Raw genomic sequence first — 13,634 nt, 5'->3', positions numbered from 1 at the left:
GGCATAATACAGCCCATGGCAATGTATATTAACGGGGGGACGCATGCATATTAGGAACACAAGTTGATAACGATAATGCATACAATACTGATAAGAACCGCATATCATATGTGTGTTAAGTTTTCTTTGCCGAAATTTATTTGAGGACTCAGTATTTCTGAAGTTGTGGAAGAAAACCTGCATCTGTCTCATCGGAGACTACAGACGCGCTGTCAAAATATCAACTTGTCAGATTCAAATGCGCTCATGGCTCTTAAAGGGGATGGGAGCTGGCACTCTCATTGGTTTATTGCATGTTACGCCCAAACCACACCTACAGGTAATTAGGCTACTTCAGACCAAACCTTTTTAGATTTGTGCCAGAGGCAAGAGTAATTTTTGCGCCGGTAAAATAGCGACATCGCCATAGAACCGCCCACAAAGCTACTTCCGCTTAGTGCTTCTCACTTGTGTTTCAGACCGTTAAAATAGGGCCCTTTGACTATTCTACTGGACTATCCTGCCCCCAGCATTATTATCAGTTGTATAAAACCAAAACAAAACAACACTTTTTGTATCGATAACATAATGGGTTTTGAATGATATCTGCCTTAACAAGGAAGGGCTAAAGGGTTGCCGGTAGGCATGGGCTGACCCGGCTCAGGACCTTTCTGTGGGAGGAGCAGTATATTAAAAGCAGCGTCATCTTGCCCACCGAGGTAGATAAAGATAACTACGTACTTTTGTCATCCCTGTGGGGAAATTACTTTTTTGAGGCACAACAATACAGGACAAAACTACTAACACAGTAGACATCAGAAAACAATTGCACATTGTTCAAACATAAATAATATACACTTTCTGAAAAGGTACTAGTGATTCTTGAGGGTGAGGGAGTTAAAATAGTTAAATAAAGGGATGGATGTATAAAGTATTAACCGAGCGTGTGGCAGTACATTTATTGAGATGAATGGCTGGCATGTACCATTATTTATTAGCTTTTTTCTGCCGGTGGAAGGGTGGATGGGGCTGTAAAATACTACAATCGGTGAACTATAAATAAATAAACAATATGTCATTCTGTCATACCTGGCACGGGCGTCCATAAATATCTCAAGGCATCTCTTTGGAATAGGATCGTAAAAGTGACATAGTGTTGCAGAGGTTTTATACGAGCCTTTACTTAATATGAATGAAAAAGCAATAAAGATGGCAAGATAAATTTCAAAACAGCCCCACATGTTAATTAACAGCAGCAGGGATAGGGGGGTTGGTGATGGGGGGGAGGGGACAGGCCTGTTTGCATCAAATCCTTTAACAGAGAATCTCCCTTTTCTTCTCTGCTTGTCTCGAAGACTGGACCACAGCACTCACGTTACGGAGGGGAACAAGTTAAAAGTTAATGATTTCCCTACTTTACCTCGAAAGCAAAGACAACATAAACCTTTTCAATAACAATGTTCTAGCTGCACGGATTCAAACCCAATTGTACAGGCTGCTGATAGATCAAATTCTGCTGTAAGACTGCATCAAATGCACATTTATAACACGGGTAAAATGGAAGTCTTCTATGGTGCTTGGACAGTCGCTCTCTGCAGTCACAGAGATGAGAGCATTACATTACATATAGTATCAGCAGTAAATTAGCAGACACTAAATGATCAGGCCTAATAAGCATAAGTGCTGCTGGCTATACACACGTTATCCCCATCAGAGATAAGGCAACACTCGGGGGAGCTCCGGCTCGAAGGCAATATAAATTACTGATATTAATAGAGACCGTCTTCCTCCTACTTCTCACTCTCTCTCTGCTCTCAGTGTCCCCTGCTCTTCTGCGGCGCCATCATCGCTAGGTTCACAAAGATCTCCCTTGGTCATTTATTCTACTTAGGTGAGACAATATACTATTTCATTTTTTTGAATCGACCCATGGTGAAGGCAGAGACGTGTCGATACTGAGCAAGTGTATGGGTTAGGGCATCTTGCTCATGGATGCCTACGAGTTAGGCTGTGGACATTTGGAATCAAAACCAGCACGTTTGGGTTGGGAGTAGAACACCATTACCACCAACAACTATTCTATCCTTCCCCACCACCCCATCAGTCTAATTATTGATGACATATTTCTGAAACATTCTCATCTGTTATTTGTTCAAGTCATGTGACGAGAGTCGAGCGAGTAAACAATATGCTTACTGAGGACTTTTTTCATTATTCATTTAAGCAAAGGACAAGCGAACACAATAAAATGTATCAGTCCTATTAAATATCTTGTTTACTTCCAAACAAACCCAGCCATACTGGACATTGACATAAACAATAGAACAATCCATATTAGTTTACAGAGATGGACAAATTACTTTTCCCCTTTGTTTTGCAAGGCAATTAACTTTATGCATTTCCTTGGGACGGGGTCCAGTAGTAATGTCCTGTATCATTTGTATGCACAACATAGAGCCAGCTGGAAATCCAGCTTCTCTGTGACAGTCATTGACAGGGAATGGTAAGTCCCCCATGCGTACCGCATAATACTGCTAACCTATACAGAATCTATTCAGAAGGGCCTTCCAAGATGGTGTCAATCACACTGCAGCTATCTAGTGCCGGGTCAAAATTTTCTTTGGGGGATAACTGTGCTTTGTGCTGAATAAAGGCTAAAGTTAACTTCACACCAGTTTCCATATCCTCCTCTCTGATTAAAAAGAGGAGCATAATAGAAAGTAGAAAGTGTACCAGGATGATGGATTGATGCTATTATTAGACCGTTGTGTTGAAAGTATTTGACATATTTCCTTTCTTCCTCCAACATGCGGCATGCTATTGATAAATAGAGTTTAGATGTACAGACAGACAGTGTCTATAAGGATAGAAAGATGGACAGATGGAAATAACTTTATATAACTTTAAGGTTTTCGAGTCCTATACAAATTCACCTTACAAAGGAGAAGATATGCAAAATGCAAAAATATGCGTTGTTGGCTGAAAAGACTTTCAGGTTTTCTTGAATGAACTTCACATCCCTTCATGTCCAGTCCTTGTCCTGAAGGCTCCTCTCCAATACTGAATACCTGCGTTACCCTAATCTCTGACCGGATTATGGCCATCCGTACACCCGGCGTACGAACAAGCTCTTCTACACCTTCAGAAGGGGATTACTTGACATACGAGAATGAACAAATTGATTTTCAAGTCCTAAATCCTGTTCAAATCTCCGACCTACTGACAAAATGAAAAAAAAAATGCGGTTGAGTGTCGAAGAATGAATAGGGTTTTAACAGGGACTTAAAGGGCTTAGGTTGAAAGGGATTAGCCAACGTTACATGAAGATGTTATGTGAGCAGGAATAGAAAAGGACGAGTGGAGTGTAGATTTAGATGGGAGGAACGTTAGGGGGAAGGTGGAGGAGGGGGGGGTCCATTAGCGGGGGAGAGGGAACACCTGAATGAGACAAATTAATCGGCATACAGAGCAGGTATTAGAATTCCCCGCACTCCCTCCCCTGTGCTCGCTGATCAAGGCTTAAATCAGCTGTTGGAGTTCAATTCCCTCGTCTATAGACCTGCCAGCGTGTTTAGCCGACGCAATTAAACAGATGGATGATTCCATATGAGAAAAAAGCAATTGCAGCACACGGTTCCTGAGCAGAACAGGAGAATATCGAAAAGCAAATCACAGCATTACCTGAAAATAAAAAGAATGAAGACATGGTGTCGGAAAACACAATTAATGTGACGTGTTGTTTTTTTTGACCTCATGGGGAAATGAATGAACTAATGTGGTATTTTCCACTGGAGCATTTGCTATGATTAAAGACACGCTAAATGCCCCTGTTGACTATCTTGCTGTTAACAATGAGAGTACAGAGAGTTTTATTGTTATATATTCCACAATTTATTTAATTTACCTTTCCTGTCCCTTCCCTCGACCCAATTCTATTTCCAGCCAACTCTACAACATACTAATGGTTTATTATCTAGCTTACTCAACCATGTTTAATAGCTGTGGACGAGGTCACTGCACAAAACTCTAATGCAATTTTAGTAGCCAAGTCTTCTGTACACTCCTACACAGTTTAAATGAGCACTCCCCACTTGCCGCAGCGTACTATTGACCTGATTTCTCACATTAACTGTAATAAACACAAATAATCTTGGCAGTGTTTATAATCTCGATAAATTAGTAACACACAGAATAATGGGCCAAAACGCCTCATGGAATTCTACTAATCCAAAACCATCCAACTCCTTTATGTCCTTTAGAGATATTTACATGAAATATTTATATATCGACATAAAACAACAAGAAAACAATTCCATGCCTAAAAAAATGTGTTGATGGCCTCTGGGGCCGGCAAGGCACAAACTTCATAAAAGCCTCAACATGAAAAAGTGTGCCTATGAAAAGCACATCCCTATGAAACAGCATCGCTAATCTCATTGACAAAAAGCGAGAGCTGTCCGTTCCAATTCACACGTTTATAATAATTGGCGAACTGAGGCGTAAGCAAAAAGAAGGAAAAAAAAATTGTAACACATCAAGTGTATCTTTATCGCACTTGTTGTAACCCCGAGAGGGACTGGTCTGCCACATCAATTCACAACTCTTTATTAACACAGACAATGTTTCCGAACAGAGCAGATGTTTGATTCGCTGGTCGTTTGAAGTCAGAGCGGCTGGCTTCCTCTCTTCTAACCGGTCAACAAGCTCATACATTATGGAGTGACTTCACAACAGAGTCGTCAAAATAATATTAATATTCCTTTGGTGATGCCTCTCCCGTCTACCTTTTGAGGGTTCAAAGTGTATTTTGGTGGTTTGGTTTCAGTTTATGACATGGATGGTCATGGTCGTTTCCCAGACATCGTCTTTTTTTAAATATGACCAGCTCTTCAAGTAAGAACCCTTGTGGATAACCTCATGCTTGCCATGTTATACATTCCAAAAATGTCCCGTCCCTTAATACGCGTCATCCTGTGTCACTATAAAAGGAGTTTACTTCTGATAGTCAGAAAATATCTCAGGCAAGCTATGCTTCAGTAGTTAAATAAAAAGACACCAAACTTTCTAAACAGTTGAACGCAGTTGAATATAACTCCAATAAATTCCTTTTAATCCCACTAACCACCAACTGAAAAGGTCCATACTCCAAGACCTCATGTTCAGAAAAGACCCTTAGTATATATATTTTATATCCTGTACGAATACAGTTTTTTCCATATTTTGCATTCCTTGTATGTAAAGGTTCACTTGGCAATACAACTATTTCTGGTTCAAATGCTGAGGTTGGATAGGCTAGCCTGGGAGTAAACACCACAGTTTCATCCTTTCAGCCCTCCACGGCTGGCTGCGCCAACAGCTAGGCCACCAAAGGCTTTTCCTAACGGTAAGGGTGTTTTGGGCAGCGATTGATTTAAAATTATGGGTGTGGCTTTACGTTGTTCAAGACTCGGGCCAATCAGATTAAATAATAGTAAGAGACAGTCATGCTCTCTTCACCCTTCCTGAATCCTGTTTGAAGTAAAGAAACGGTATTCTGTGCAGGTTATATTTCAAAAGGGCTGAAATTATGCCACCAGGTGTGGGTGTGATTAGCCATAACAAGACAGACAAGCTGGACATTCCCACTTGTGATGCCACTAAAACACAGAAAGAGACCGATTTTCAAACGGCTTGTAATGGCTAATTACACTCACACCGGATGGCATAATATCACCCCTTTAACATCGTTACTCAGTGTAATTTTGATAGCACCATAGCTACACTTTCCTTGGGCGCCGGCATTGCTTTAAATTTCCCAGACTGCGGGGCTCCTTGCCTCGCCATGCTGCCTTTGGAAGAGGCTTTAAACAGACTTGAGGCCGGACTGATGAGTAGAGAAAGAATGAGTTGTAGGGAAATCAGGAAGGTCTCACAGAGTGTTGCCTTCCAGCCAAAATGCACTGGGTTCAAACCTCTGCCTGCAACATTCTTGGGTAAGGTGCCTACCAACCCCTTCACAACTTAACGACCAGCAGCTGAAGTCACCATTAGCAGCTTCGGGGGAGAGCGTCCGCTAAATGATTAAATAATGAAATAGTACTAGCGGTGGAGGGTCTGTGAGGAACACTGAATGAAACATCAAGCAGGCAGTGTTCTTAGGATACTTCTCCTGCCTCATAGCGCCTGTCCAACATGTTGGGGTTTCCAACAAAGATCAAAGCGCTTGTGTTTATATGTAGATCAAAGAAGAGATGCCTCGTGGATTGGTAAATAGATTGCGTATTGGTGAATAGATTCGAGTAGCATATAGTATTAGTTAGTAGGTAATACAACAAGGGTACATTAATTAATATTAGTTGTTAATGCAGTAATAAGATAACTATCTGCTGATTAACAGTAAACTAATGGTCTCGTCAAAATGTGTTAGGGGGATTCATGTTAACTAAGGGAGTCTTGTTAACTAAGCAAATGCTGTTTGTGTTAACTATAGTATTCATTTATGCATTATTTATGTAAGCCCAACCCATAACCTAACCCCTAAGCTAATGCTTTATAATTGTGCATATTACTGCATTAACTAACATTCATTCATGGTTGTTTAATGCAACCTTATTTAAGTGTTACCAGTTAGTGAGCTACTTGCTATTGTCTTATTTATTCCCTGACCGTGACATGCATTGCGAAACTGAAAAAAATGAGCAAATTTGACTTTGGAAAAATATATTTCTAAACTCTTGCTGGCACTGACACACCCATGGGGATTGAGAATGCAGGTGACCAACAAAAATTCAACAGAAAGGCGAAAATGTTGTCTATATTTAGAAACAGCCAATTGCAGACTTGTCTGGAAGATATAATAATTTAATAGGGAAACAGCAAAGAGGTTGTTAGATTGTGGTAAGATAGAGGTGATAACAATGTGTATAACAGCGCGCGCGCGCGTGCGTGCGTGTGCGTGTGTGCGTGTGTGTGTGTGTGTGTGTAGTATTGCAGTTTTTTTTCTCACACCAGAAGAGGATTTGGTATATGTCTCTGAGAACGAAAGTTGTTAAGACGGTTTAAAAAGCCCTCTGGCTATCACTTGTGTGATTTAAGGTGTTAAAGCGTGGGCTAAGGTGAGAGCGGGAGCAGGAGCCTAAACTGGGAGTTAAAACAGAAGTTGGCTTGTCTGTTTGTGGGAGGTTCAACATGTCTTGGATCTGGATGTAAACTGAAGGCAGCCGGCCCTCTTGTCTGAACAAGCATGGAGTACATGTTTGAAGTGTTAAGCAAAAGATACAAAGGTTCAATCAAGAAGAATGGAGGAGTGAGTGCATAGCCAGGCATGGTTTATCCATGTAAGGTAATAACCACAGGTGAAAAGAGCAAGGTGCATCCAATAGGATCCAAAATAGAGCAGAAGAGAACAATGCAGAGTGACCATATTGGAGTACATGAATGAAAATCATGTCCGATCAACAGACCAGCAGTCATGATGGGTTTTCTAATCCACTATTTCCTAATAACCCAACCCGTGTTTACTTGTTTCACATTTCATATGCTAAGCATCCCTGGAAGCAGGGATCCCTCTTCTGTGTTCCTTCTCAAGGTTCCTTCCCTCTGGGTTATGGGAGACTTTTCCTTTAAACCCCTCAGACAGCTTAGGGTTAGGGGGTGGGGGGGTCTTATAAGTGGGCCTGTAAAGCCCTTTGAGGCTGGAACTGTAATTAAGGGTGAAACAAATAAACAATGACTTGACTACAATAGTTCATTGATGGCCAGTTAGTCCTGGAACAAGCTGCAGACCAAGCATTTCAAGGTTCAATCGATATTTCATAAAGCCATAACTAGTTTAACGCCTGCTTCCCTCGACGTAGAATGACATTCAACATTTGATTCCACCTATCCCGGGGCAGATATGCCTGCCGTCTGCAGTGAGTTGTCAAATGACATTCATCACTATTATTTTAGGTTTGTACAACACTGGCCTATTAATATGCATATTAAGACCTGGGGCGCAGCACATAGCCAAATACATAAATAGCAATCAGGCAGGGGACTGGCACAGTCCGTCAGCCCAGTCATCGGATGGAATATTTTCTAGACAAATTCGAAGTTACCAACGTGGAACCAACTCCCTTAAGTCGCCAAACAGATTTATTTGAACATAATTTCCATTTGAAAGATTTGCAGTTTCACGGAGTGCAACTATAAATACAACATTATTCAAAGAATCACAACAGCAAATAAGGACAGCAATATATCATTGAACACTGGCATGCACGCAGGCGCACACACGCACACACACACACACACACACACACACACACACACACACAATTCTAAAAAGACATGCATACACACATGCACATGCGGGCAAAAGCACAGATGCTTGCAAACACACACACACACACACACACACAATTTCAAAGAAGCACAGGCGGGCACAAGCACAGATGCTGCAAACACACACACACACACACACACACACACACACACACACACACACACACACACACACACACACACACACACACACACACACACACACACACACACACACACACACACACACACACTGGGCAAAGGAATCACATAAATAACATGTTATAACATGTTAATAACAATATGTAATGTTAATGCCAAGCTAGCTTTTGGAGGAATAACAAAAAAATGAATCTATATTTTCAATATAAGATTAATTACTGTATATAAGACTTATTATGTTCAATAAAATCAAGTGAAAAACTGACTCAATCTTTATTCAGAAACATGTTTTCGGGGGTTGGTAAATGTCCTGCCTCCCTGCTTTACTGCGCAATGTGCCCAAGAGAGAAGTGAAACGCATGAGCACTGAGGATGACGCAAACACAGGTCAAACTAGACCCACGTTGAACTCAGATTAGGCTAATTGACGCGTTCATTCACTCAGAAAGATCCCGACTCTCACATCTCCACCGGCAGTAACGATGAGTGAGGACAGTTGGCCGAGCAGGAGGTTTAACGGTGCGCAAAAATTGGAATGAACGACCCATCATACTCACGCTGCTGTTCTGTCCAGACCAGTGCACCATGGCTTGGTTATGGGCCGAGTCCCCTGTCAGGGCGAATGATGTGCTCGTCAGCTTAAACTCAGTCTGGCCCGAAAGCGAAGACGTGTCTTCCTTACTATTCCATTGCAATTCGGACCAAGTTTCACTGCGCTTTCTTCGACGCGTAATCACAGTGTGGTCATCTTCGGACACGGCGTTGTGTTCCCCCTGCGCCCGGTTCGTGTGTTCGACGCCATGTGGGACTCTGCGATGGGTTGACTCCCCCGAGTGATAAACTTTCTCTTGGCCATTGAATGCTTCCTTTCCGGGAAAAATTGCTTTTTGCCTTAACTGTTGCTGATGCTCTCTCCACGAACTTTCTTTTAATCCCACCGATCCACCTCCGTCGACTCGTTCACCGCTCTCCGGAGCCCCTTCGTCAGATACGCCTTCGTTTAATCCGACAAACTCACCGCTGTACCGATCCCCATCCATCGACCGGAGGTCCGGCTGCTGTTGGCACGGCGGGGAGCATCTCGCCTCCGCTGTCGTTACGCACACGAGGGAAGTTAACGCCAATAGAAAAACGCACTTCGCAACGGGCCAATACGGACAGGAAACTAAGTTTTTCTCCATTCTACGTCAAGTGCCGTGGGTCAATCGCGTTGAGAACATGAACATTTCGCTGTGGAGCCGCCGTTCTGTGTCATCGCCTCGACCGAGTGGAGTCCGCACTGTGGCGCGCCGGGGCGGTGCGCGGTTAGCGCTCCTCACACTGATGCAACCGACGCGTCAGAGGAGGGGCTGGGGGGGCTGCTGCTTCTGCATGACGGGAGAAAGTCATTATTTCCCCGCATCTTGATCGCAACGTTTAGCGCGGAATTCAGTGTTTTTCAACTGTTGGGGTTGAAAGGTTGATTTTGTTTGTAGACAATTATTGTCCGCTGAGTAGAAGGAAAGTTGGCCCGACGCGCTGGAATACTCCAAAGAATATGGTAACGCGTCGGCATCGCCCGTTTTGCATGTTTAATTTTCACTTCGTTCGGCGTTCATAGGCCTATAACTGTTTGTCTACTCGACTCGTTGGCTGGTTTACAGTTTTTTATTTGAAGACGAATACCAAGAAGAGAAAAAAGAGAGCAGCCATTAGTGGATCCTAACATCGCCGTATATAACACAATTACACCTCACGCAGCCAACGGCCAATTGAAAGCTATTGACTATCCATTGGGCGGCGATCCAACAAACTTAATGTTCCACCGTTAGAACAACTCCAGCCTGCCCTGCCCCTATGATTACTTTCTATTTCTGAGCAGCGTTTAGTCAATAGCATGAGGAGGAGGATGTTGTTGACTAGTGACAGATGCCGAGGCAGCGACTCCGTGTATCGAACTGCCCCCCCCCCCCACATATACACACACACACACACACACACACACACACACACACACACACACACACACACACACACACACACACACACACACACACACACACACACACACACACACACACACACACACACACACACACACACACACACACACACACACACACACACCACCCCTCGCCGCCTCCCCATCGCTCTCAACGAAGACGTGCGCCCTCTCCCGCGCACGGGTCAACTGCACTCATTGGAAGCCATTAGCGCGCGGCCTGCACGGACGGGCCTGTCACAATCCGTTTGAGTTTGGCCCCCGCCAGACGGAGGGAAACCACTCCGTAATGCAGATTGATGGCTGATCGAGAGGCGGACAGCGGCTAAAGCGGATCAGCTCCGGATTGGAACAAAGTAGATAGCCGGGTCCTCGCTGTGAAAGAAAGTGCAGGAGTACCGCAGGACCAATTCAAATGGATTGAATAAATATTTAATTATCTTCGGTTTTAAGTTATGTTCTGTGGTTTCGGTTGCCTGAAGGAATTGGATTTCCAAGTCTGAGTTGTAGGCGTTTGACTAGAATGCATGTGGCAAATCATGCACACAAAGCAGCCGAAATTCAAACAGTCATTCCAGGCATCAAATAAATGCGAAAATGGAGATTACAAGAGTGGAATTCATAAACCGTTTGAAGAGTGCATTGAAAGGGAAGAAATAATTGCACAGCAAACCGGCATTAATAAATATACGGCTGAAATGTCACAGCGGAGCAGGGCTGATTCCAGAGCAAGACTTCACACATAGATGTCACATATCTGTTCATAACAAGCAGCCAGGAGGATGCATTGACTTTTACCAGCAAAGACTGCTGCTTCAGCTGTACGCCGGCCTGCATGAGAAACCGCTAGGGTCCCACTCACCACTGCTCTCGGGCTCAGGAAATAAAGCACACATAAGGAGGTGAACAAGGACTCAATCTGTATTGGCTCTTTCTATTAATTCAATACGGACCAGCCATTTGTTAGACTATGGCGGGGAGGAATAAAGAAGGGTGTTGGGGGGGAGGGGGGGTACTGTAGTAGGCCTACCTACTCAATGTCAACGGTGCCCATCCACTTCACGTTTCAAGTTCAATTTCCACATCCTTTGTTACCCACGAGCAGTAGAGCAACGTGGCACACTCTGATCAAATGAAAGAAGATAAAAAATGGGGTTGAAGTAACAGAGCTCGACCGACAAGGCGTATTACAGTACGTGACACGTACTGTAAGCCCCACTGTCGTCGTCATCGTCTTAACAAGACATCTGTGATTGGGGGGTTAATCATCATAAACAGCAACACATGAAAATCAATACAGAACCAGACACCGCCCTCCTCCGCCACCCTCCATCTGCAAATGACTGCGGTACGGACGTGAAAATGGTCAGCTCCTCCTGACCCGGAGAGGGTGCTTTGATGGGTATTGAGATTGAATAGCGGCACCGGAGAAATCCAATGCAGTAATTGATTCAGCAAAGCGCAAACCCCTCAATTATGGACGTATGAAAAGACGCAGTAAAGTGCAGAGCAGAGAGGAGCCCCGTTGAAGTATCGATTTCCATTTGATTTCTGCAAAATGCCTTTGTCTAGGTCTGGATGAATATTTTACTCCTTGACGTCTTTTTCAGAAAATCGTTGCGGTTTGTTATGAGTTCTGCATAATGAATTAATAAAGCGCGGCTCTGTGCTATTTATAGGGAGGTGTAAATGCAAATGTGGTGGCTTGACTTGCACACAAGCAGCCGCGTCATACATTATTAACAGAAATGTACGGGCGTGGAAACAGCGAGGTGATAAGAACAATAGTTACAGATTAATTTTTTCCATCCTTTTTTTCTTTTTTTTTCAAATGTAATAATTTCCATGATTGTTCTAATTACAAAAGCTTAAATTCCATGGAGCCTTCAAGTGGCTGCGGTTGCCCGGTCGATGCCGGACGGAGGGAGAGGTTTGGACTGCAACGGCAGCTGTCGAAGGGTCCAGCGGACCCGTGCTCTGGCAGCCAGACAACACGGACCCCATTAGGACTATAGGGTTGACAAACTGCCACGACACAGCCAACGACGGGGAGCCATCAACTCCCACGCCATTCTTCGAGCGGTAGAAGTCATACTCCCCATGGAGAGCGACAGGACGGGATATAGTGCAGTACCGGGTAGAGTGGGCGAATCCCAAGCCGAGGTGCCCTTGTTTCAATCGCCAATGTCTGCATCCTGACCTGTTGGCACCCTGCGGAGCAAGATGCCCCCCGAAGCCCTACTGGCTCAGGAATGACATGTATCTGAATTCTGAATTCACTTTGCTCTCTCTCTCTTTCTCCCCCTCTCTCTCTCTAAGAAGTCAAGAAGGCACATGCAGTGCACAGGAGGTGACCATATCCCTAAAACCCATCCCGGTGAACTTCCCGCAGAAGCTGTCTGCACAGGGAAGATCGACGGTAATGAAGAGAGATCATGTGTAGGGAATGAAGACTCAAAACAACAAACCTGCCGCCACCGGAGCCATGGGGCTCGTGAGCCGGTAATAGACAATTTCACCCACCGCACGGCATCCCCGGAAGAGCCAATATATATGCAATGCTGAAGAGGGTCTGGAGACAGCCCACACAATGGGAGGAATCCTGTCAATCAGGTGTGCCACTTGTCTATATACTTTCCCCACATTCCCTCCCCAATAAAGTTGCATGTTGAATGTACAGTAGCCTGGTGTTATAATAGGCTCATTGGACGTTTACAACTAGTACTTGAAGGTTAATCCAACGTTGTCAGGAGTCTGGAGACAGCTTCTAAAGTGCCCTGATCCATGTCTTTGAGATTTACAGTTGGGCCTGAGCACATTTGACTTTTATCAAGCGGCACTCAGGGAACATGCTGACGGGTATTGATCGCCATGACAGACAAGGGAACAGTAGGCTACGTGATTAATGTATCCTTTTTAAAGGCTGACGAAAAAGGTATATGACCAAAATATAATGAGGGAATATTTTGCCAACTATATGGCCAACAACTTTCTCCCCTCGTACCACCTCAGGCAATTGTACTTTGTCACTGTATCATTTTGCATAATACAAAAACTTGGAAACAAAACATGATTAGCTTTATAAACATTACAAAGTGAAGTCAACAGTGAGTAAGACGTTGACCGTGACAAACAGGGAAACTGTTTGGGGGGAAGGAAAGCAGGCGGTAGCTGTCCATGGTGCTGCCTCAACAGCTTAATTAAACCAATCACATTTCATTAAAGATTT

At 43.8% G+C, this 13,634-nt stretch overlaps 1 protein-coding gene across 1 annotated transcript in view; it reads right to left on the bottom strand.

The window, feature by feature from the left end:
* LOC115560432 (VPS10 domain-containing receptor SorCS1) overlaps positions 1-9,699 on the bottom strand; it is a 40,351-nt gene extending 30,652 nt beyond the window's left edge. The window contains exon 1 of the mRNA XM_030379853.1: positions 8,982-9,699. Coding sequence (XP_030235713.1) covers positions 8,982-9,605 — 624 coding nt within the window. The 5' untranslated portion in view covers positions 9,606-9,699. The remainder of the gene's footprint in view (positions 1-8,981) is intronic.
* Positions 9,700-13,634: the final 3,935 nt, after the last annotated feature.

The sequence above is a fragment of the Gadus morhua genome, chromosome 15, assembly GCF_902167405.1.
Source record: "Gadus morhua chromosome 15, gadMor3.0, whole genome shotgun sequence".
Lineage (NCBI taxonomy): Eukaryota > Metazoa > Chordata > Actinopteri > Gadiformes > Gadidae > Gadus > Gadus morhua.
This window is presented reverse-complemented; position numbering and strand designations above follow the sequence as displayed.